General features: G+C 44.3%; 2 protein-coding genes across 4 annotated transcripts; both read left to right on the plus strand.

Annotated features, from left to right (window-relative positions):
- pdcd7 (programmed cell death 7) lies at positions 1–9,686 on the plus strand. The gene is made up of 5 exons (XM_038304451.1): positions 1–904; positions 4,584–4,722; positions 4,937–5,167; positions 5,246–5,333; positions 9,410–9,686. Exons 1-5 carry the CDS (start codon positions 92–94, stop codon positions 9,543–9,545), a joined length of 1,407 nt encoding a protein of 468 aa, XP_038160379.1. The 5' UTR covers positions 1–91; the 3' UTR covers positions 9,546–9,686.
- Positions 9,687–12,110: 2,424 nt separating this feature from the next.
- ubap1lb (ubiquitin associated protein 1-like b) lies at positions 12,111–23,120 on the plus strand. Of its 3 annotated transcripts, none has more exons than XM_038304452.1 (6): positions 12,111–12,177; positions 14,205–14,325; positions 16,548–17,141; positions 20,502–20,708; positions 22,630–22,731; positions 22,808–23,120. In XM_038304452.1, exons 2-6 carry the CDS (start codon positions 14,218–14,220, stop codon positions 22,940–22,942), a joined length of 1,146 nt encoding a protein of 381 aa, XP_038160380.1. In that variant the 5' UTR covers positions 12,111–12,177; positions 14,205–14,217; the 3' UTR covers positions 22,943–23,120. The 3 variants fall into 3 exon arrangements, with proteins under 3 accessions (XP_038160380.1, XP_038160382.1, XP_038160381.1); XM_038304454.1 differs by having other exon boundaries at positions 12,128–12,177; positions 14,208–14,325; XM_038304453.1 differs by lacking the exon at positions 12,111–12,177 and adding an exon at positions 13,806–13,835.

The following is a 23,120-nucleotide window of genomic DNA, read 5'->3' on the forward strand; positions in this document are numbered from 1 at the left end:
TATTTAGCGAGCATCAAATATAGAAGAGAAGAAGAAGCAGTAATGGCTGCCGGTGAGCAGTGAGGGCAGCAGGGTGATCGGTGTCCGCAGCATGGAGGCCTTCTGTCCGCGCGCTCAGGCTGAAGCTCCGCAGCATCATGTTTCCGGCGGAGGGATCTACTATCCCAGCTCAGAGCAGCCGAACCACACCCCTCCACCGTGGATCCCTCCGTCCGCTAACTTCCCCGCACCTCCTCCTGGAGGAGCAGCAGCAGCTTTCGGAGGTTCTCGGTTTCCTCCTCCGTATGGATTCGGCCCCCCGCCGCCATTCGGCTGCCCTCCACCAGGACACCTCCCGGGAAGCGCCCCTGCCCGGGCAGACTGCGGTGATGGAGGGCTTCTCTACCGGGGCCCTCAGCACCTCCTCCAGGAGCGGAGCAGCGGCTGGGAACCAGAACCGGAGGATGAGGAGGAGCTGCAGAGGAAGCGGGACCGCCGGTGGGTGGCCCGGTTAGTTGGGGGGAGAGGAGCCCGCGCGCCGCAGCAGCCTGAAGGAGGATCCCTCCCCGCCTTCAGGGAGGCTCTGTACGGAGCAGCTGGGCTGCTCTCCCGGCTGCAGCATCTCTGCGGCCTCCTGCAGGAGCTCCTGCAGGAGGCAGGAGGAGGCTGGGCGGAGTCCTACCAGATGGCCCTGGAAGCAAAGACTGAGCTGCAGGAGGAGCTGCAGAGACTCTCTGACCCCCACAGATTAAATCAGCTGAAAGCTAAAGGGGCCCGCATCGCCAGGAGGAGGGGCCGGAGCCTGAGGGCCAAGAAGGAGCTGCAGATGGAGGAGAAACTAGCAGCAGATCTGAGCTCTGAGAAGGAGGCTTCCATAGATAACTGGAGGAGCAGACAGGTCCAGAAAGAAGAGGAGAAGAAGAAGGTAATAGTTTCTAGTTTAGAGATGCTAATGAGGCAACAGGAACCAAACTACTGCCACCTGCTGGACATTTAAAGGCACTACAGGCAGCTGAATAGATCTGATGACCTAGAATAGAACAGAATAGGGGGGAGCAGGGTGAGTGAAGTCCTTGGTGATTTTCTCGGCCCTTTTCAGACATGGCTTCCTATAGATGTCCTTGATGGTAGGGAGCGTTGCCCCGGCGATGTGCTGGGCCGTTTTTACCACCCTCTGCAGCGCCTTCCGGTCGGCGACAGAGCAGTTCCCGTACCAAACGGTAATACAGTTGGTGAGGATGCTCCCAATGGTGCAGCAGTAGAAGTTCATGAGGATCTCTGAGGACGGGTGGTTCTTCCTTAGGGTCCTCATGAAGAAGCTCGTTAAGGAAGGAGACATCAGAGGAGGCGGGGAAGGTATTGGAGTTCTTGGTTACATTTATCATAACTTGAAAATATTGAGTCAAATTTGAAAGAGGATGCTGCTGGACTAGGATTGTAAATCATATTTTTAAGTTCAGTAAAAACAGTAAATAAACAATTCAATTAAAAATGAACCTTAAGGGGTGATAGAATGATTCTATAGGGTATCTGGTCCTTCAGGTCTCTAATAGGGTGATAGAATGATTCTATAGGGTATCTGGACCTTCAGGTCTCTAATAGGGTGATAGAATGATTCTATAGGGTATCTGGACCTTCAGGTCTCTAATAGGGTGATAGAATGATTCTATAGGGTATCTGGTCCTTCAGGTCTCTAATAGGGTGATAGAATGATTCTATAGGGTATCTGGTCCTTCAGGTCTCTAATAGGGTGATAGAATGATTCTATAGGGTATCTGGTCCTTCAGGTCTCTAATAGGGTGATAGAATGATTCTATAGGGTATCTGGTCCTTCAGGTCTCTAATAGGGCGATAGAATGATTCTATAGGGTATCTGGTCCTTCAGGTCTCTAATAGGGCGATAGAATGATTCTATAGGGTATCTGTTCCTTCAGGTCTCTAATAGGGCGATAGAATGATTCTATAGGGTATCTGGTCCTTCAGGTCTCTAATAGGGTGATAGAATGATTCTATAGGGATCTGGTCCTTCAGGTCTCTAATAGGGTGATAGAATGATTCTATAGGGTATCTGGTCCTTCAGGTCTCTAATAGGGTGATAGAATGATTCTATAGGGTATCTGGACCTTCAGGTCTCTAATAGGGTGATAGAATGATTCTATAGGGTATCTGGTCCTTCAGGTCTCTAATAGGGTGATATAATGATTCTATAGGGTATCTGGTCCTTCAGGTCTCTAATAGGGTGATAGAATGATTCTATAGGGTATCTGGTCCTTCAGGTCTCTAATAGGGTGATAGAATGATTCTATAGGGTATCTGGTCCTTCAGGTCTCTAATAGGGTGATAGAATGATTCTATAGGGTATCTGGACCTTCAGGTCTCTAATAGGCTGATAGAATGATTCTATAGGGTATCTGGACCTTCAGGTCTCTAATAGGGTGATAGAATGATTCTATAGGGTATGTGGACCTTCAGGTCTCTAATAGGCTGATAGAATGATTCTATAGGGTATCTGGACCTTCAGGTCTCTAATAGGGTGATAGAATGATTCTATAGGGTATCTGGTCCTTCAGGTCTCTAATAGGGTGATAGAATGATTCTATAGGGTATCTGGTCCTTCAGGTCTCTAATAGGGTGATAGAATGATTCTATAGGGTATCTGGTCCTTCAGGTCTCTAATAGGGTGATAGAATGATTCTATAGGGTATCTGGTCCTTCAGGTCTCTAATAGGGTGATAGAATGATTCTATAGGGTATCTGGACCTTCAGGTCTCTAATAGGCTGATAGAATGATTCTATAGGGTATCTGGTCCTTCAGGTCTCTAATAGGGTGATAGAATGATTCTATAGGGTATCTGGTCCTTCAGGTCTCTAATAGGGTGATAGAATGATTCTATAGGGTATCTGGTCCTTCAGGTCTCTAATAGGGCGATAGAATGATTCTATAGGGTATCTGGTCCTTCAGGTCTCTAATAGGGCGATAGAATGATTCTATAGGGTATCTGGTCCTTCAGGTCTCTAATAGGGCGATAGAATGATTCTATAGGGTATCTGGTCCTTCAGGTCTCTAATAGGGCGATAGAATGATTCTATAGGGTATCTGGTCCTTCAGGTCTCTAATAGGGCGATAGAATGATTCTATAGGGTATCTGGTCCTTCAGGTCTCTAATAGGGCGATAGAATGATTCTATAGGGTATCTGGTCCTTCAGGTCTCTAATAGGGTGATAGAATGATTCTATAGGGTATCTGGTCCTTCAGGTCTCTAATAGGGTGATAGAATGATTCTATAGGGTATCTGGTCTTTCAGGTCTCTAATAGGGTGATAGAATGGTTCTATAGGGTATCTGGTCCTTCAGGTCTCTAATAGGGTGATAGAATGATTCTATAGGGTATCTGGTCCTTCAGGTCTCTAATAGGGTGATAGAATGGTTCTATAGGGTATCTGGTCCTTCAGGTCTCTAATAGGGTGATAGAATGGTTCTATAGGGTATCTGGTCCTTCAGGTCTCTAATAGGGTGATAGAATGGTTCTATAGGGTATCTGGTCCTTCAGGTCTCTAATAGGGTGATAGAATGATTCTATAGGGTATCTGGTCCTTCAGGTCTCTAATAGGGTGATAGAATGGTTCTATAGGGTATCTGGTCCTTCAGGTCTCTAATAGGGTGATAGAATGATTCTATAGGGTATCTGGTCCTTCAGGTCTCTAATAGGGTGATAGAATGATTCTATAGGGTATCTGGTCCTTCAGGTCTCTAATAGGGTGATAGAATGATTCTATAGGGTATCTGGTCCTTCAGGTCTCTAATAGGGTGATAGAATGATTCTATAGGGTATCTGGTCTTTCAGGTCTCTAATAGGGTGATAGAATGGTTCTATAGGGTATCTGGTCCTTCAGGTCTCTAATAGGGTGATAGAATGATTCTATAGGGTATCTGGTCTTTCAGGTCTCTAATAGGGTGATAGAATGGTTCTATAGGGTATCTGGTCCTTCAGGTCTCTAATAGGGTGATAGAATGATTCTATAGGGTATCTGGTCCTTCAGGTCTCTAATAGGGTGATAGAATGATTCTATAGGGTATCTGGTCTTTCAGGTCTCTAATAGGGTGATAGAATGATTCTATAGGGTATCTGGTCTTTCAGGTCTCTAATAGGGTGATAGAATGGTTCTATAGGGTATCTGGTCCTTCAGGTCTCTAATAGGGTGATAGAATGAGCTGTGCTCTGATTGGTTGGTTTACAACGAGCCGAGCTGCTGAGCAAAGACGCATCATAGCAGCAAGCACTCACTCACTGAAACAACAGATGGTTGATATGGTAGGGGGACCAGACGTCCTCTTTTTCCTGGACATGTCCTACTTTTCAGACCTAAAAAATGTCCAGATTTCAAAATCGTCCGGGATCTTGGTCGCCTAATTGGGATTTTGGTCGCCTACAGTACTTTCTCACAGTAGGTCACAGATATTACATGTATGCACTGATAACAAGGGACACGGTCCATATCTTATATTTATTGACTTCTGTTCAGGCGTCTTGGTGTATTTATCGCCGGTTTCATTCTCTGTGTGCAGATAGATGATGATGTTTCCTGAATGTTTCTGTTTCACAGGAGCTGGAGCTGAAGCGCTCTGCAGACGCCGTCCTGTGTGAGGTGAGGAAAAAGCAAGCAGACGTGAAAAGGATGCAGGATATCATGAGATCTTTGGAGAAACTCCGGAAGCTGAGGAAAGAGGCAGCGTCCAGGAAAGGTGAGGTCGATGCTGCAGAAGCATCCAGAGACCTGGTTTAATTCTTCAGTCTGACTCCATTAGGCCCTGAAAAAGAGAAACTATTGAAAAGTTCTTTTACTGTGAAACTTTCTTTGCTAAAGTCATAAATGATTCTTTGTTGATAGCCTCTTAGAGTATAATTCTGCACATCGGCGTGAAAATCCCAGGGCTTTACATGTAATGTGTTTAACAGGTATTTCAACGGAGCTGCAGAGTGATGAGGCGTTCAGCATCCAGCTGGAGCAGCTTAGAGACGTGATGAAGAAGCGGACGCAGCTTTACTCAGCAGAGGAGAATGCTCTGATGGTGATGCTGGAAGGAGAGCAGCAGGAGGAGAGGAGGAAGGAGCAGGAGAGGCGAGTCTGGAAGGAGAGGGAGCGACAGCTGGAGAGGAGACGCAGGGTGGACTCCATCCTCTTTGGAGGTAACTTGTTTTTTTGTTTCCTCCCAGAGATTCCTGCCAGGTCTGCTCTGCATCCTGATCTTTTGGTTTGTTTCTCAGAGGAGCTTCCAGCAGATGGCGCCCTTCGGCCTTTCGTTGAGTATTACAGCCAAGCAGAACACTCCCTGCAGGCGCTGATACAGATCAGGTTTGTCCTCAATGTTTTTATTTTGCTCCCCTTTGCAGAAACACAGCTTCCTCTTTTTTACTTTTTCTTTCACATTGAGAAACATGAACAATCTTCTCCTTGACTTTATTTCTTTTCACCAGATAATTTTGCTTCACTTAAAGGGGAGCGCCGTTTATTTCCATTGGCTCCTTGATTTTCCGTTATTCCATCATGTTCTACTCTCCCAGATGAGTTTAGTGTCATTTGGAGCCGTTCTGAAGATATTCCGTTAGGTTATATCCAGTAACGTCTTCCTATGAGCAACGACTTGAAGGCACAAACTAAACTGTTTGTCATTTATTCTTTATGGTACGCCAGCATTCAGAACATGGAGGCCAATCACTGTCCCCCAGACAGCCGCCGTTAGATTTTATATTTATATCTTTTAAAAACGAAGCGGAGCGTTTATGACGTTATATAAAACTGATTCATTTCAGGGTTTATACGAGAATGAGTTACTCAGAATTTATTGATAAATATCGTCTAAAGCAATAATGTTTTCAGGTGGATTAACTTAACTTGTACACTATGACATTAGATTCTGCCATCTTGGATTATTTTGCCTCTTTAAGATATTTATTTGTATTCTTTTTCAGGGTAACCAAACGAAATTACCAAACAACCACCAGGGGGAGCCATAGGATCATTTAGAAACTATCAATCCAGCGTAATTTAAAAAAGTCTAACAAAGTCAAATCATTTAAAGAAATAAAATAATGTAGCCACAGTCGGAGTTCAGAAGAACATCAAACCGTTAAATAATGAAAATGAACCGTGCGGATTATCTAGCTGCATTCCGTATAAAAACGAAAAATAAGGCAAGTGGGACAGAAAACTCTCTGAGGTTCACGTTTCTCTGTCCTCACCTAGTTAACTCTTCCAGATATTCAGCTATACAGTCCGGCTACATAAACAGAGATCAGTGGATTCACTCAGTCTGCATTATATTTTACCGTAAATCCTCTAATATTGGCCTGTATTCCATTAGCAGTCTGGTCTCTAATAATGGCCGGACTCATTCAGGCCGGGGCTATAATTAGAACCAATGATGTTTCTGGGCCGTCCTTAGCAACTTCTGATAGTAACATACAATTACCACAGGGGGGCAGTGTTTGCTAACGAATCCAAGCCATTAGCATGGGAAGTCCCATCCTTGGCGCAGACAGCGCCGCAGACAGGAGGCCGGCTTGTTTTGTTTTTATGACCGAAAATTGCGGAAAACAACTTGTGAAGTTTGACCCGCTAGAAGATCGAGGCGCGCGAGACGCTGGCACCCTTTTTCCACCTGGATCTCCGCTCTTTTCCGCCGTCATGTCCCTCCGTTGTCGGACTACTCGCCCCCACTTCCTCACTCCCTCGACCCACGGCGTATAGAGCAGACCACGCTTCAATATTAAGCATAAATCAAAAATGTCTGCATCAAGCTCACTGCGACACACTGCTGCAGGAGGATAACCAGCCGCACAATCGTTCCGATCTGAAAGACGTGATCATCGGTAGGTCTGCTGGTAACCAGGCAGCATTAAAATGACAGAATGTCGTTGGTCTTCGATATGCTGAATTTCCCTTGAAATATGCGATACTGGTAGCCTACTTCCATTTAGCCTGCCTCAAATAAGATTTTGCAGCGATAGCAGAACAGTTTCCATTAATTTAAAAAAAAAACTTTGTTTCCAAGTCAGTTTGGCCAAGATTCCATTCTGTGTCTTTTTTTTATCGTATTGACCTGCAGAAAAATAGCAGCTTCTGAAAGATGTCTGAATAATGTTCTGTATATCGCTATGGTAACTGTACTTTTTCAATAAATGAACCTGGTATTTCATAGGTTTAAAGAGAAACAAAATCTGTTTTTTATTCCTTCCACTGGTCGTCTGTTTGATCCAATAGAAATAGAGGCCTGCCTCTAATTCTGGTCTCCTTCCAATAATGGCCTGGACCAAGATGCACCTGAGTGAAATAAAGGCCCTGTCCTATATTAGAGGATTTACGGTACTTTGAAAAGCAAAAACAAGAGATGAAGAGCATGATGTTCTGAGCTCCACAGCGATTGTCTCTCCCTGCAGAAAGGCTGTGAAAGTCTCCACAGTTGGAAATAACTTTATGGGATTATTATTGTTAAATAATCCCAGAGAAACATTCTAACTTGTTATGAGAACTATTCTTTAATCCCAAACCCTCCCTAATAAGATAAATAACATCTCTCCCTCAGACACTTTGTGACCTGAATGAATCTCAGCATTCATGATCATTTTATCTAGATTTACGAATTAATATTACATTTATTATTTTTTTATTATATGATATTGATTTTTGATTTTATATTTATTATGGGGGGTGGTGGCCTAGTGGTTGGGGCATAGGGCTTTGAATCCTGAGATTGTGAGTTCGCACTCTGGGTCCCTGAGTAAGACCCTTAACCCCACCCTGCTCCCCGGGCGCCGCACAATGGCGGCCCACTGCTCCCCAAGGGGAGGGGTTAAATGCAGAGAGTAATTTCCCTCTGGGATCATTAGAGTATAGAAAATCATTTTATAGCTATTATACGACGGAGTCTTAGGGCCAGGCTGGAGATTTTTTTTTCTATTACGGGAATAAAGTCATCGAACCGCAACCCGTTTCAGAAAGAAAGCTTGGAGCTCCACCCAGCAGATGATGTCAGACCAGCTCCACCAATCAGCAACCAGAGTCCACTTTGACATCCTGCCCAGTTTGACGCTGCTGCTAAAAGATTTCCTGATTGGTCAAACCGATGCTAAAGTAGAACTTCCCATGATGCTCCACATTCCTCATTTTAGGGCAGAAAGGAATTCTTGTCATAAAATATTACTTGTTTCTCATAATTTTAGGACTTTATTAAAAAAAGCAAAAATCTCTAGTCTAGTCGTAATACGCCGTCGTACTTTTTGCCACTGACTGCACTGTAAAACAGAATTTTCCAGAAATTTTTACCAGCATTTAGTGATTCTAATTTTTTTATCTAAGAACACTTGTGTTTTTATCCTAAGCCCCATTTCCACTATTCTTTTAAACCGCGCCGAGATCGGTCCGATCACGGTAACCAAGATATCTGTTGAGTGTAAAAAGCTCGCAGAACTGGACCAGACCGTGCCGGACACAACCGGACCGGACCGTGCCGGACACAACCGGACCGCGCTAACATGGTACTAGTTCATCAGTAGGACTCGGTTCAGTTCTGGCTCAGTTCTCAGATAACAAAGAGCGCATTAGCAGACCGCCTCATCTCCTCACAGTCAGCCTCCGTAATCAGGAAATTCATAAAATCCTCGCTTCCCTACCGAGCCGCACGATTTCCAGTGATGATTCTGCTCAGCAGTGTGATGAACCTCAATGTCTGTCATTGTTTCCTGCGTCTGGAAGCTCTGATCAGACGATCGCCTCTGACAAGCAGATTCACCAAAGGCTGCCTTCTTCGCCTGACTCTCTGCAAACTTCCTAATTGTTACTGGCGCCGCCATGTTGGTTTACTTGTTTCCCTCTAGAGAGCAGTAGTACCGTAGATCGCCACCAGGAGGCGAGGAACCTCGTAATGGTTGTAAGGAACCGAGCTCTACACTCTTACTGATTCTAGTTCGGTCCGAATCAGTTTTCAGAGGGGAGTGGAAACTGGGCTAGGTCAGGGGGGGGGATCATCCTGCAACCTTTAGATGTGCCTTTGGTTCAACACACCTGATTCAGGTAATTGGATGATTGACAGGACTGACTGCATACTAAGGAGGTCATTCAGCCATTTGATTCAGGTGTTGGACCAAGGTTGCATGTAAAAGCTGCAGGATACCGCCCCCCCCCCCCCCCCCCCCCCCCCAGGAACTGGAACCGCCCACCTCTGGGCTGGAGGGTTATATGGAAACAATTAGCTTAATATACAGAGTGAACCGATGACTCAGCAGTTCCTTGTTCCTGCTTGGTTCCCCTTCCCAGCAGCCATTGCTGCAGCAGGAGAAGATGCTAACGTTCAGCACGGCTTTCAGAACATTTGCTGTCTGTTCAGAAAAGCTCAGAGTAAAGTTCTGATGTTTCCTGTGTTGTTCTTCCAGGAGGGACTGGGATGCGTTTCTGGTTGCAGGAGATCATCCGGATGGTTCCTCGGTTCCTCAGAACTGGGTCCTGCCAGACTCCCCATCAGACCAAACCTGGGCCTCTGCCCTGCAGGCTGCTGAAGATGACCTCTGACCCACAGAGCAGACGAGGACTTCACGCCGACACAGTGACACTCATACTATGTATGGGCCTGACTGAAGATTTTGTTTCAAAAAGTATTTTTGCTATTTTCTTAACTGAGTTGAAAATAAACAACAAAATCAAAAGTCGAAATGATAATTTTTTCCCTTTTTTTGAAGTTATGTTGAAATAAAGAACATTTTATGAACAGGAATTTATTTTAGACAATTTTGACAAACAACAATAAATTAATCAACAAAATACAAACGAAGAGACTAGTTAACATCAAACCAACTAAATTCACCTGAATATAAATAGAAACTTCCAGCAAATCAACCTGTGGGTTTAAACACAACCAGAGAAATTATATCGATTTATGGAAATTGGCTGAAAAAAGGGACTGAAGAAGTAAAGTAATTATAAATACCCCCTCTCCCTCTCATTGCTCTTAACTTTAAGTAGGGTTAACTTCCTGTTAAACTTTTTTTTTTCTAATATTCACGCACACAAAAAATTCTATATACATCTATACGCATTATAAGCACATTTAAATCTATACATCACAAACACATCAGGCCAAAATCCACATTTACACTGTTTTACATCAGAACTTTGATCCTGCAAAACGCCAAGCCATCAGTGCCGCAAATGATCAGATTCTCAGTGTAACCCCCAGATTCCACATACTCCGTCAGCGCTCCGCCCCGCTGACGTACGTCGTGCGGAGCGCTTGTCTTTCATGGAAATCAATGAGAGCTGTTCCACATCCACCGCTACTCCTCCGCACGTCTCCGTCCACGTACGTCTTCTCCGTCCGTCACCGACAAATTACGGAGCCGAGCTATTTTTTGCTCCGCTCCGGTCCGGCCAGGTCAAGATCCGCAATTGCAATCGCACCAAAGAGGAAAAAGAACCTCGACAAATTCCGGTTCGTCAAATTAAAATATAGTAGCAACAGATTGGTGACTAGAAATTATAGCACAATTCTTATAAATATCTAAAAAAAATAATAATAATAATAAACTAACACCGTTTATTTACATGATTGGATCCAAACTATTGGTTATTCACCAACCAGGAAGCAGATTTCTCATCTCCATTAAAATATTTATTTTATACCGAGGGACTTAAAGTTTAATCAAATCCATTCAAAAGAAACTTCTTATTACAGGAATGAAAAGAGATGCTGAGTTGTAGAGAACAAGTTCATAAAAAAAAAAGCAGTTTTGAATTATCCTTATCTCTGTTACAAAAATCTACAAATATATATATATATATATATATATATATGGGCAGAAACTGAACATATGCTGGATGAAGGTGGGATTTTTTTAATATGCCATATTAAATTAAGCGCTCACAGAGTTCATACAGGAATGAGTGACTCTAATTTAATGCTATTTGAAATGATTTTAATGCCATCAACAAGAACCATGTACACAAGTTATTCGTGTACATGAAATATGAAGAAGCTGTAAGCACAGTTCCATGACTCCTGTATGTATGTAAACACACACACACACACACAGCGGCGGCTGTAGGCTTTGCTTTGTGCAGGCGGTCTGGAGCGCAGCGGGGCGGAGCGGAGCGCAGACGGAGTATGTGGGATTTCAGGGTAACTTAGAGCAAACAGCAAAATATCAACTTCATGTTTCCTGTTATTATTTTGCTGGTTTAGAAACTGAAGCTCTGTGGTTTTTAAACTGGTTCATTAATTTAACTCTATTCTAAATCTGTCAGATTTTAAGACTGATGCACACAGAGTATAATAATATACGGCATCATGCAAAATCTGCTAAAAGAAAAATACTACAGCTTTAACAGACATGTAATAGTAACTCAATCTTTATGTAAAATCTTAAAACCATATGTAAGATGTAATTACCATAACAACGTCATTAATACATGTATATAACATGAACATCATCAATTTATCACTTTTATCTCATCTGTATTATTCATTAACACATTAATTTTATTGTGATGGTTTGTATAATATGTTATATTACATGATTTATAGACTATATTATTGATTTATAGACTTCATAATGACTCTGCAATCTGATTGGCCGATTGTTTTATTCTAAGTTAATCTACTGATGCTGTGAAACAGCCAGTCTGAGTCAAAGTGATGAATTTATCTTTATTTTAAAAATCTTAAGTCCCTGAAAATGAGAATATCATTGTTGTTCGATGCTGCAGCGCACGGATTGTTTACACTGCGACCGGTCTAACTAGGGAGTACCAATATGGCGGCCGGTGGCTTCACTTTAACCCCGTTCTACCAACAGACGATCAGCAATAGAGATCAGTGAATTAATCCGATGAATTGTTTCAGCCCTAGTTGGATCACATCTTTGATCTCAGGTTTATCTGTTAATAATTATAAGATAAAAGTGAATTTATAAAGCAACAGATGTGAAACTTCAGAGTCGACTTTCTTTCTTTAAACAAGAATAAACGAGCAGAAAATGTGCTATAAAGTCAAAGTTAAAGGAATGTGATGTCACCACAAGAATCCCCTCCATGTTTGCTCAGCCTGATGCGTCACTGCTTAGAGACTAACTGAGGATTAAAGTTTCAGTTCTGACTCCACCTGCTGAGGCTTCAGTCTCTGCTTCAGTCTGAGGAGTCTGGAACTCAGGTAGGTTCTCTGCTTTAAACACACCTGACTGATGGAACAATTTAAAGGATTACTGTTAGCATAAAATGTCTATTATGTAAAATATTTTTCTGCCAACTTCAGAGGCAGATATTTAGAAAGAAAACTCCCTTTGAGTGTTTTTATTGAGAGTTAGTGACTCTAAAGTTTATGGTTTTGGTTATTAATGAAGCAGAGTCAGAGTTCATGAATAAAAGATCACTGATTGATTTTTATCAAAGAATCATCATTAAAATGATGTAGATGGGATTAAAGCTGATGAGGAATAATGTTTTTAGAAGAGCTAAACTTCAAAGTTCAGCAGTTTAGGTGAATATTCTCCATTAGTGACCTAAAGTAGCATCCAGGTGATAACTTTATGCCTGCTGCTAACCTGCTGCATTAGTTTCACTTTAAGTGCTTCCCGTGATCAAACCTTTGCTCTGGTTTAGCTGATCAGCTGCTTTTCTATTAGGATGCACATCAAAGGCAGCAAAATAAGCTTAAGGAGCGTCTGTTTTCTCTACTGCTGGAAGTCCTGCACCATCTGCCCCCCCCCCGGGTTTCCTTCTCTTCAGCACGTGTCTGACTGACTTTAACCGACAGACGGAGCAGAAGCTCAGGCTTTGTTCTGACATCACAGCAATCAGTGACGCTGGACTTAACAGAGACCATCTGTTTAACAAGGCCTCCTTTCACTGAATCTACATGGTGTCCATAAGGGAGCATGTTTCTGTTATTATGCCGCTTTGCACCATTAACTGCGTGTGAACACTGTGTAACACCAGTATAGAAAGGTAGCAGCGAGTCTGAGAAGGTTAGACCTTAACTTTTCTCTGCGTTTGCAGGCAGTAGACGGACTTTGATCACTTTTGTTGTCATTTTGGACACACAGTGTTTACAAAACACAGATTTCATGACATTTCCATTAAAGTGCAGCAGTAAGGATGGGAACTGATAAGATTTTCATGATTCTGATTCTCTTATCGGTTCTGTGAAGCAATGAACTTGGTAAGACATTGGTCTACCTTCGACTGGGACATTTTATCTCTGCCTGCCTCAGTGAGAACAGAAGGCAGTGAACAGGAGCTGCAGCCTCTGATCCAATCAGGTCTCCTCACAGTCATCTAAATCTAATGGAGAAGGCATCCGTTTAATTAAAAAGTATTACTGTACAATTTGGGGAAATAAACTCATCTCCCCCTGACTTAAATAAAAGAGCGTCACCTTTCTCTCGCTCCCTGAACTGCGGAGCCACTTGGTAGCATGTTTAATAACCCCAAAGAGAGGAAGGAACCTGGTTTATTTCCAGAAATGGCTTCTGATTTACTAGGAACCACATTAAGCTCAGCCAGTGATAGAAAACTAGCTACTAACCACCTGAGTTTCCTTCCATGATGTCCACGCAATAGTGCAGAGCTGCGTTAACCAACACAGCCCCACAACATCCAGAGCCTTAAGATACTCAGGGCGAATCTCACCCCCCAGCTGGAGCCCTGCCACCGACGAGCTTTTTAACCACTTCGGTGGCTTCAGCAACAGAGATGGGAGAACCCAAGCCGGAGCCCCCAGGCTCTGGTTCCTCAATGGAAGACGTGTTGGTGGGATTAAGGAGGTCTATGAAGTACTCCGCCCACCGTCATACGGCGTCCCGAGTCGAGGTCAGCAGCACACCACCCCCATTATAAATAGTGTTGGTACTGCACTGCTTCCCCCTCCTGAGACGCCGAATTGTGGACCAGAATGGCTTTGAAGCGGTACGGAAGACTTTCTCCATGGCCTCTCTGAACTCTTTCCACGCCCAAGTTTTGCCTCAGCGACCGGCTGAGTTGGGCTCTTTTTGACATCAAGACAATTATTCTTATTGCCATATTGCCAGACAGGACACTGTTAAAAAGATTAAATAAATCAATCCACAGTCACCTTTACATGCTCCACATGCAGGGCAGCTGCCATTCGTGCAGAAAACCTAACGGGAAGATTTCCATTTAACTTAGGAGACACTGTAATTGTCCTCCTGTGTCCCTCAGCAGACCGAGCAGGATGGACGGAGTCCCGCTGAAGATGCCCCAGGCTGCCGGCTGTCAAACAGTCAGAGATGATGTCAAAGTGACTCTGCCTAATTACCTCACTATATTAAGGGAAACAGAGGTACGCTTGCTTTTCACTCTATTTCTTTATGTGTTTGTTCAAAATTACATAAAACTCTGAAGTGTGTTTGTATATGTGTGCCGATATAAAATGTAGTGAATTTTGTTTTATTATTGTTGCAAACAAAGGATGGATTTGGAAAATTACATTTGAAGAAAAGCACATAATCAAGTGTTTTCAACATTTAAAAACATTTTTTAGTTGTTACCCTGAATATATCCGAAGTTACAAATGCTGCTCAGCACATAAATAGATTTTTGAGTAATTTAAATGAATCTAAAATAAAGTTAGCTTTGTGCTCCATGTAGGCTTTTGTCACTGTCACTACATGCTCATCCAGGAGGAGGAAATGTGGGAATGTTTTCCTGCTTAAATGCACCTGAAGTTGAGAGCAGGGTGGCGCACAACATTATTTATAGCTGTAATGTTCAGACCGCAAGCAGCAGGAACAGCTGAAGCAGCAGGAGCAGCTGAAGCAGCTGGAGCAGCAGAAGCAGCTGAAGCAGCTGGAGCAGCTCGAGCAGCAGGAGCAGCAGGAGCAGCTGAAGCAGCTGGAGCAGCAGGAGCAGCTGAAGCAGCTGAAGCAGCAGGAGCAGCTGAAGCAGCTGGAGCAGCTGGAGCAGCTGGAGCAGCTGAAGCAGCAGGAACAGCTGAAGCAGCAGGAGCAGCTGAAGCAGCTGGAGCAGCAGAAGCAGCTGGAGCAGCTGAAGCAGCAGGAACAGCTGAAGCAGCAGGAGCAGCTGAAGCAGCTGAAGCAGCAGGAGCAGCTGAAGCAGCTGGAGCAGCTGGAGCAGCTGAAGCAGCAGGAACAGCTGAAGCAGCAGGAGCAGCTGAAGCAGCTGGAGCAGCAGAAGCAGCTGAAGCAGCTGGAGCAGCTCGAGCAGCAGGAGCAGCAGGAGCAGCTGAAGCAGCTGGAGCAGCAGGAGCAGCTGAAGCAGCAGGAGCAGCTGAAGCAGCTGAAGCAGCAGGAGCAGCAGGAGCAGCTGAAGCAGCTGGAGCAGCTGGAGCAGCAGGAGCAGCTGAAGCAGCTGAAGCAGCTGAAGCAGCTGAAGCAGCAGGAGCAGCTGAAGCAGCAGGAGCAGCAGGAGCAGCTGAAGCAGCTGGAGCAGCAGGAGCAGCTGAAGCAGCTGGAGCAGCTGGAGCAGCAGGAGCAGCTGAAGCAGCAGGAGCAGCTGAAGCAGCTGGAGCAGCAGGAGCAGCTGAAGCAGCAGGAGCAGCTGAAGCAGCTGGAGCAGCAGGAGCAGCTGAAGCAGCAGGAGCAGCTGAAGCAGCTGGAGCAGCAGGAGCAGCTGAAGCAGCAGGAGCAGCTGAAGCAGCTGGAGCAGTGCATCATGAGCTTCTGAGTATCTGAGGCGCTTCATTATCAGCAGCTGCTGGAGTTGGAAACATTGACCTTTAGCTGCTGGGAGCTGGCAGGGAGTCAGACGCAGCACTGCTGATGCAGAGCGCTATGATCACTCCTCTGAAACAGTTTATTAACGCCTAAATTAACTTCAAATGTAGAAACCTGCCGGCAGAATATGTTGGCTTTTATTATCCTGCTGCCTGCAGTTTGTAGCACAGACCTGAAAAACGCTAACATCTACTTCCAGCCGCCACCAACAGGAAGGGAAAACCCTGGAGAGGCGAGCGGGCCTGAGGCAGCTGCTGCTGGGGATTCCCAGTGACAGCGCAGCGCCGGTATGTGGGGGTCTGAGCGGCTCCCACAGAGAAATAATCTTTGAAGGCAGGATGGTAATCTGGATGAACTGACTGCACAGACCATGTTTTCAGGAGGACTTTCTCACTTCAACATAGATTCTAACTACTTTCTACCCGCTGATCACAGCTAATATAGCCGCCATTGTTCCAGGCAGAGAAAGGATCGGGTAGCTCCGCCCACCGCGCATCAGACCCGCCGTGCAGCTAGAGCAGCAAAGATGCTTCAGCCACTCTGCGGAACTAAACTTGGACGAGCATCAAAAATGAAGCAGCACGCGTGTTTTTGCTGCTCCTGCTGCGTGCCGTCTGAACTTAGCAGGGTAATCATTTTCTAAAAATCAGGTGCATTGAGTGGAAATAGATAGAAGTGCCTTGAGATGACTTGTGTTGTGAATTGGCGCTATATAAATAAACTGAATTGAATTGGATATAAATTGATCCCTGTTAAACTGAGGAACAGAAAAGGTTATTTTCTGCAGTAGAATTGATTATAACAGGTTTATTTATTCCTGATTTTACAGTTTGAGTTCAGCTTGGAGAACTGGGTGTTAACAGGGCTGCAGAACAGCCCCACCAACCAGCAGCGGCCGCAGCCATTCAGCCCTTCATCAGAACCTTCGGCATCCTGTCCTCCATACTGGATGATGTTCAGCAGCCCACAGCAGAGTCGTCTGGCCAGCCGCCACAGTTCTGACTTTTGGGAACCGAACCCTCGCCCTCGCTCCCACAGCCTCACCCTGTCTGTCCTTCGCACCACTTTTGCCATCTCTGACTCAGAGGACGAAGGAGAGAATACTGCAAAGAAAGCCGAGAAAGGCCAGACGGCAGAAACAGGCTTAAAGGAAGAGCGTCCGGCTGTTTCATGTCAGAGTGGTCAAAGAAAAGCACAGAGAGCCTTCGTCCCAGACCTGCTGAATCCACCGTCCTGTCTGAGCAGCCTGCCGCACAAACGCAGGAAGAACCTGCGGCAGTGTTCTTTCTCAGGCATGGACACATCCAACAAAACTCAGTCCAACACAGACAGTCGGTCGTTGAGCCCGTCATCATTCAAAGCCCCAAACGACAGCGCTGACACGATCCGCAAAACCACAGGCCACCAAAAAACAGCAGAAAAGGTGAGACCAACTCCACACAGGACATCGGGGAGTTTTGAAATACTTATCCCTAAAGCTGCTAACCTTATAAACTCAGAGCCGAACACTTAACGACCTTTAATCATTATATAAACTCCAATCAAGTCTTTTAAGCAGACGGCATCCAGTGACAGTAAAGCAAAACACTTTGATAAGAAAAACAAAACTTAAGTTCTACAGAAAATATAGGACCAAAAGGTGAGTTTAAACATCCAAACCAGAAGAATCTGCAGCAGGAGGAAAGTCGATTTGGTTTTTAAAGAAGCTATTTCTCACTTGAAGGATTTTCATGATATATTTCCCTGCACTGGATTATGATGTAAATCCAGGTACAGCATGGTGCGTTTTTAGAGGTGCTATTTGCTAAGCCCTTATATGCTGTCATATGTTATACATCAGCGATTAGTGCGTCTTAAAGGCCTTTACCACTTTCACACAAACCAAAAGTTCTAATTGCTTAAATTATTTTTTTTAAACAATTCAATTCAATGAATTCTATTTCTGCGGCGCCAATTTCCAGAACATCTCTCCTCAACGAATTTACAGAGAAAATGCAATTGAATGATTCAGTTAGATTGGTTAAAAGTTTTGTATCGAAGGAATCGCAGCTGATTTACTTTCCAGGAGTTGCTCATCATGGAGAAACCTGCAGCAACACTAGATATTCACTTGCATTGTGGCATTGCATGCATGCATGCAGCAACAGTGGGGAGGAAAAACTACCTTTTTACAGCAATAAACCTCCAGCAGAACCGGAAGGAGGGTCTGTGTGATTTGCCGTCTGCTGAGGTTGACAGGGATTCAAGAAGACTGAAGCAGACATACAAAAGTAACATAGAAGCACTGATCTGTAAATACTTTCTATGTTAAAAAAACTAGCTCCACAGATGGCGCTGTGGAAAGAAGCAGTTAAGCAGACAACGTTTTCATATCAAAAGGGATGGAAGACAGCAATTCATGTTAGTCACAGTAAAGACTGAGCCCATAGCGTGTTTAGGAGAGAAACAGGACTAAACACTAAACACTGAAAAACAGGCCAAACTCTATCATCTATAATCTAAGGTGTTGATGGCAGCAGTCCGGCGGATGCCTCCATCTAGGTCTGGGATGATGTCACAGCTAAACAGAACCAGGCCTACTATGAAGAGAAAAAGCAGAGATAACCTACTGTTAGAAATTAAACTAACAAATAATGCAACACTGACAAAAATATAAGTACAATGAAGCAGAGAGAGGAAACGTGTGTCCTCCAGCAGCCTACACCTATAGCAGCATAACTATAAAGATAACAGAAATATGAAAAACCAGAAATGCATTTAAATGTATGCTTTGCAACGGCAATTTTAAACTTGACACTTCACCACCCGATAAAACTACAGCCATGATCCTTTTCACACAATTTATCCTATTGGTTTTGATCTATAGCAGTGTACATTAATGCATTTTTCTGGTTCTGTTTTAGGCCAGGAACACATATGGGTCTAATGGGAACAAAATCAAAATACTTCATCTTGGAGAAAATCAGCAGTGATGTCAAAACTACACACATTTGTTACTTCAGTAGAAGTATAGATCCTGCAGATTAAAAACACTCTGGTAAAAGTTAAAGTATAAACTTGACCTCTTTACTCAAGTAAAAGTGAAAAACTATGTGCTCCAAAAACTACTTAAAGTATAAAAGTATAAAATAACCTTTAATAAAAACAGCCAGATGCCGCTATATGAATTAAAGCTCAATTTGTCAACGTTTCTAAAAATTCCTTGAGATAGAACACCAGCTGCCTGCTTTTAAATAGTTTATGCACAATCTGGAGGTGTGTTTAGGGTCATTGTCCTGTAAACAGGAGAAAGAACGGCGAGAAGATCCAGTTTGTCAAATTAAACTATAGTAACAACAGATCGGTAACTACTAATTAGAGCATAATTCTTCTATATTTCAAAAAACTAACAGCGTTTATTTCAAAGATTGGATGCAAACTATTGGTCCTTCAACAGACCAGGAAGCAGATTTCTCATCTCCATCAGAAACTAAACATCTGCTGGATGCTGATGGGGATTATTTTAATCTGTCATATTAAATTAAGCTTCATTTCTGCATGTTTTGCTCCTATTAATTTAATGATAATATGGCACATGCTCTCCTGGAGCTCTGAGGATCAGTCAGAGCGCAGCAATACGGGAGGAACAGCGGAGGCTGGAGGCTTTGCTTTGCAGGAGGTCTGGATGCTGCGGGGTGGAGCGCTGAGGGGGCGGAGCACTGGGGGGCGGAGCCCTGCGGGGAGGAGCTCTGGGTGTTTGAGCGCTGCGGGGCGGGGCGCTGGGGGGCGGAGCCCTGTGGGGCGGACCGATGGGGGGCGGAGCCCTGCGGGGGCGGCGCAGAGCGGTGACGGAGGATGGGGGATTTCTGGGTAACAGGAGAAGCGGTAATTGATAAATGTTTTAAATGAGGTTGGGTCCGGATTAGCCAGCAGGTGGATCCGGACCGCGCTCCGCTAATCTGTGACCTCTGCTTTAAACCGAAGCCAAGAGTAACGAGTAACATTTGTTTTAAAAATGAAAGGAATAGAAAGTAGAGATTCTGTGAAAATGTAATGAGTAGAAGTCAGAAGCAGAAGAAAAATAAGTAATGGAGTAAAGTATAGATACCTAAAAAGTGTACTTAAGTACAGTAACAAAGTATTTGTACTTTGTGATTTGACACCTCTGAAAATCAGTTGTCATGTTGAACAGAGCTGGTGGTTCATCTGGGATCACTGACATAATAACATGCCGTGGATTTTAGGCTAAATTTAGCTCATTATTGCATCATAAATATCTAGTGATCGCTGCTGTCTGACAAAAAAATAATTGTTTTAGCTGTTTCTGCCAAATGAGGAGTAGAAAGGTGCATCATAATCGAACCGTTTACAGCTTCGTATAAATCTGGTTCTGTAACTGACACCATTGCTATGAATACCTTAATCAGATATTAAGAGTATTCACACTTGCTTATTCAAATTACATCATAAAGGACTGGGTATTAATTAGATCTTCCAGCTGTATTTTTTTTAATTATTATTAAAATTAAATAAATCTGGAAAGGTTCTCTATAATAATAACAATAAGCAGTTTGCATCTAGTTTTAGTTTTCCTGAGGACTTCACATTGTTTCCATGGACCTGTGCTCTAAAAAAAGAGAAGATAAAAGCTGCCAGCAGGTTACAAAAGGTCAGAATTAGGAAGTGATTTTTCTTGGTCCTGTTGTCTCTGGCCTGTTGTCTGCGTTCCAGTGAGGATCAGCTCTTCTAACGAGTGTTTTTTTCCCGATTGTTTCACACTGGTCTGCTGTCTCCTGTGTCTCAGATGGTCCTCAGCCCAAACTCCTGTAGAACGTACCACCAAGCCTCTCTGAACGGGGGGCTCAGCTCAGCCTTGGACTCATCTGTGGAGCTCCTGTCGGCTCTGAGCCCAGAGGAGCGGGAGCTGCTTGGGGTCATCACTGCCCGAGGCTACCCCCTCCGCACCGCCATCATCGCCCTGCAGAGGACGGGTCAGCAGACCCCAGATCAGGTTCGTTGGTCACATGCAGAATATGCTATAGAGTAAACCAGCTTCTGTTTCCTCATGGTCGCCATATATAACTTTATAAAAGTCTGTTTAGCATGAAGTCCTATTAAAGAGGTTTGGATCAGCGGCCGCTTCCTGCTAGTCCTTTGAAATCTGTAAATAGAAAACAGGAAAGCCCCAAAGCAGCAGTGGGGGGGTGAAACAGAAATAGCGTATACTAAGCCACAATAAGCTGGTTTAAATATAGACCCCAGACTTCCATGGCTTGGTGTGTTTTCCCATGACATGAAACGGCCTTTGCTCTGAGATGAGTGAAGCTCAACCAGATGGAGGTGGAAACAGAACAACAGCGGAGAAACTGAGGCTCCTTCTGGAAATAAACTGAATTAAAAACGAGTCATTTTTTTATCCTAACAGTAAATATTGAAACTTGAAATAAAGTAGAACTTTAAGCCGCTACGGGGCCCCAGCCGCTACGGGGCCCCATCCGCTACGGGGCCCCAGCCGCTACGGGGCCCTAGCCGCTACGGGGCCCCAGCCGCTACGGGGCCCCATCCGCTACGGGGCCCCAGCCGCTACGGGGCCCCATCCGCTACGGGGCCCTAGCTGCTACGGGGCCCCAGCCGCTACGGGGCCCTAGCCGCTACGGGGCCCTAGCCGCTACGGGGCCCCAGCCGCTATGGGGCCCCATCCGCTACTGGGCCCCAGCTGCTAAGGGGCCCCATCCGCTACGGGGCCCCAGCCGCTACGGGGCCCCAGCCGCTACGGGGCCCTAGCCGCTACGGGGCCCCAGCCGCTATGGGGCCCCATCCGCTACTGGGCCCCAGCTGCTAAGGGGCCCCAGCCGCTACGGGGCCCCAGCCGCTACGGGGCCCTAGCCGCTACGGGGCCCCAGCCGCTATGGGGCCCCATCCGCTACTGGGCCCCAGCTGCTAAGGGGCCCCATCCGGTATGGGGCCCCAGCCGCTACGGGGGCCTTAGCAAAATGTAATTTTCTTCCTGCTAATAATATGAGCTGCAATGCGGATCAGGTCATTCACACACCCCTTATTCTGGCTTAATATATTAAATAAAATGATTATAATAATATATAAAGTCTTCTAAGCTCTGGCAGTGATGTTTGCATCATCTACTGTTACTAAAATTAAAACTATCTGCAGTTTATTGAAAGAAAAAGTGTGGTTTATACTTTAATTACTGCAACATTAATGTGCCAAAATAACCCGCTGTGCAAGAACATCAAATAAAAAAGGTTTTGATAAATAAAAATGATAAATTTAATTGTAGAAAAATAGACATAATTAAATCAAATAAACAATAAAAGATCAAACTTATCTTGGTTCTCCAAAGATGAGTTTATCTCTAAGTTTTAAATCAGTCCTTCCTTGTCTTTGTGCCAATCTTTTTATCTATAACTAATGCTTTATTTGTTGTTAAAGATATGTTGGTGTAAATCTTTTTTTTTATAATTTTTGAGCATTTTGTATGTGTTTATTTTTACATTATTAATCTAGAATTCATCATATATGCAAAAAGAGAACATATTTAATGTTTTTAAGGACCCCTAGTTGTTCTCTCATTCTCTGGGTTGAATCTGCTGAATCAACTCGTCTGAATCTCTAACTAACCTGAGCAGGTTTATCTCTACGCTGCTGAGGGGCAGAGGGTTTTAGGATCCACTGCTACACAGACCTCTACAGGAAATCTCTCCTGCTCACAGCCATCGGCATAATGACTTAGTTATAGTAAACGCTGCTACAACAAAACATTTTCCTTAATGAACCAAACTCACAGTAACAAAGTCCTCATATAAATACAGCAAAATGAAATTACTGAGATCCACTTTCTGAAACCATAAACATTGTTTTAGTTACTGGTAACCAGTCAGTGGGACTGAAATGTCTGGCTGTGTTTCTGTCTGCAGATCCTGAGTTACCTGATAGCATGTGAGCATCTGTGTCAGCAGGGCTACGACAAGGCTCAGGTGGAAGAAGCCCTGGAGATGTTCCAGAACTGTGAAGCAAAGGTGAGCCACAGTCAGTGCATCAGTGCTACAAACCGTCCAACACCGCTGGTTTAACTGTGGCGTCTTTCCCATCTAGGCTGAGGAATTCCTCCACCTTCTGAATCAGTTCAATGAGATGGGCTTCCACCCGAACACCATCAAAGAGGTGCTGCTGGTCCATGAAAACCACCGAGAGCGCGCGCTGGAGGAGCTGATGATGCGCGTGGCCTGAAAACATGGCAGCACCTACAGTTTATTAGCAAAGTCTGGATAAAAAATGTTAGGAAGAATATTGCTGACATGTTCTTTCTACTTTGTACAGCTCTCTGTTTAAACTGTCTCTATATATCTTAATATGTTCTACTCACAGTAAAAGATGTTTTAGTGTTCATAAAAACTAAGCAAATTAA

This window comes from Cyprinodon tularosa, unplaced genomic scaffold (genome assembly GCF_016077235.1).
Source record: "Cyprinodon tularosa strain WSP-4 unplaced genomic scaffold, ASM1607723v1 ctg534, whole genome shotgun sequence".
In the NCBI taxonomy this organism is placed as follows: Eukaryota; Metazoa; Chordata; class Actinopteri; order Cyprinodontiformes; family Cyprinodontidae; genus Cyprinodon; species Cyprinodon tularosa.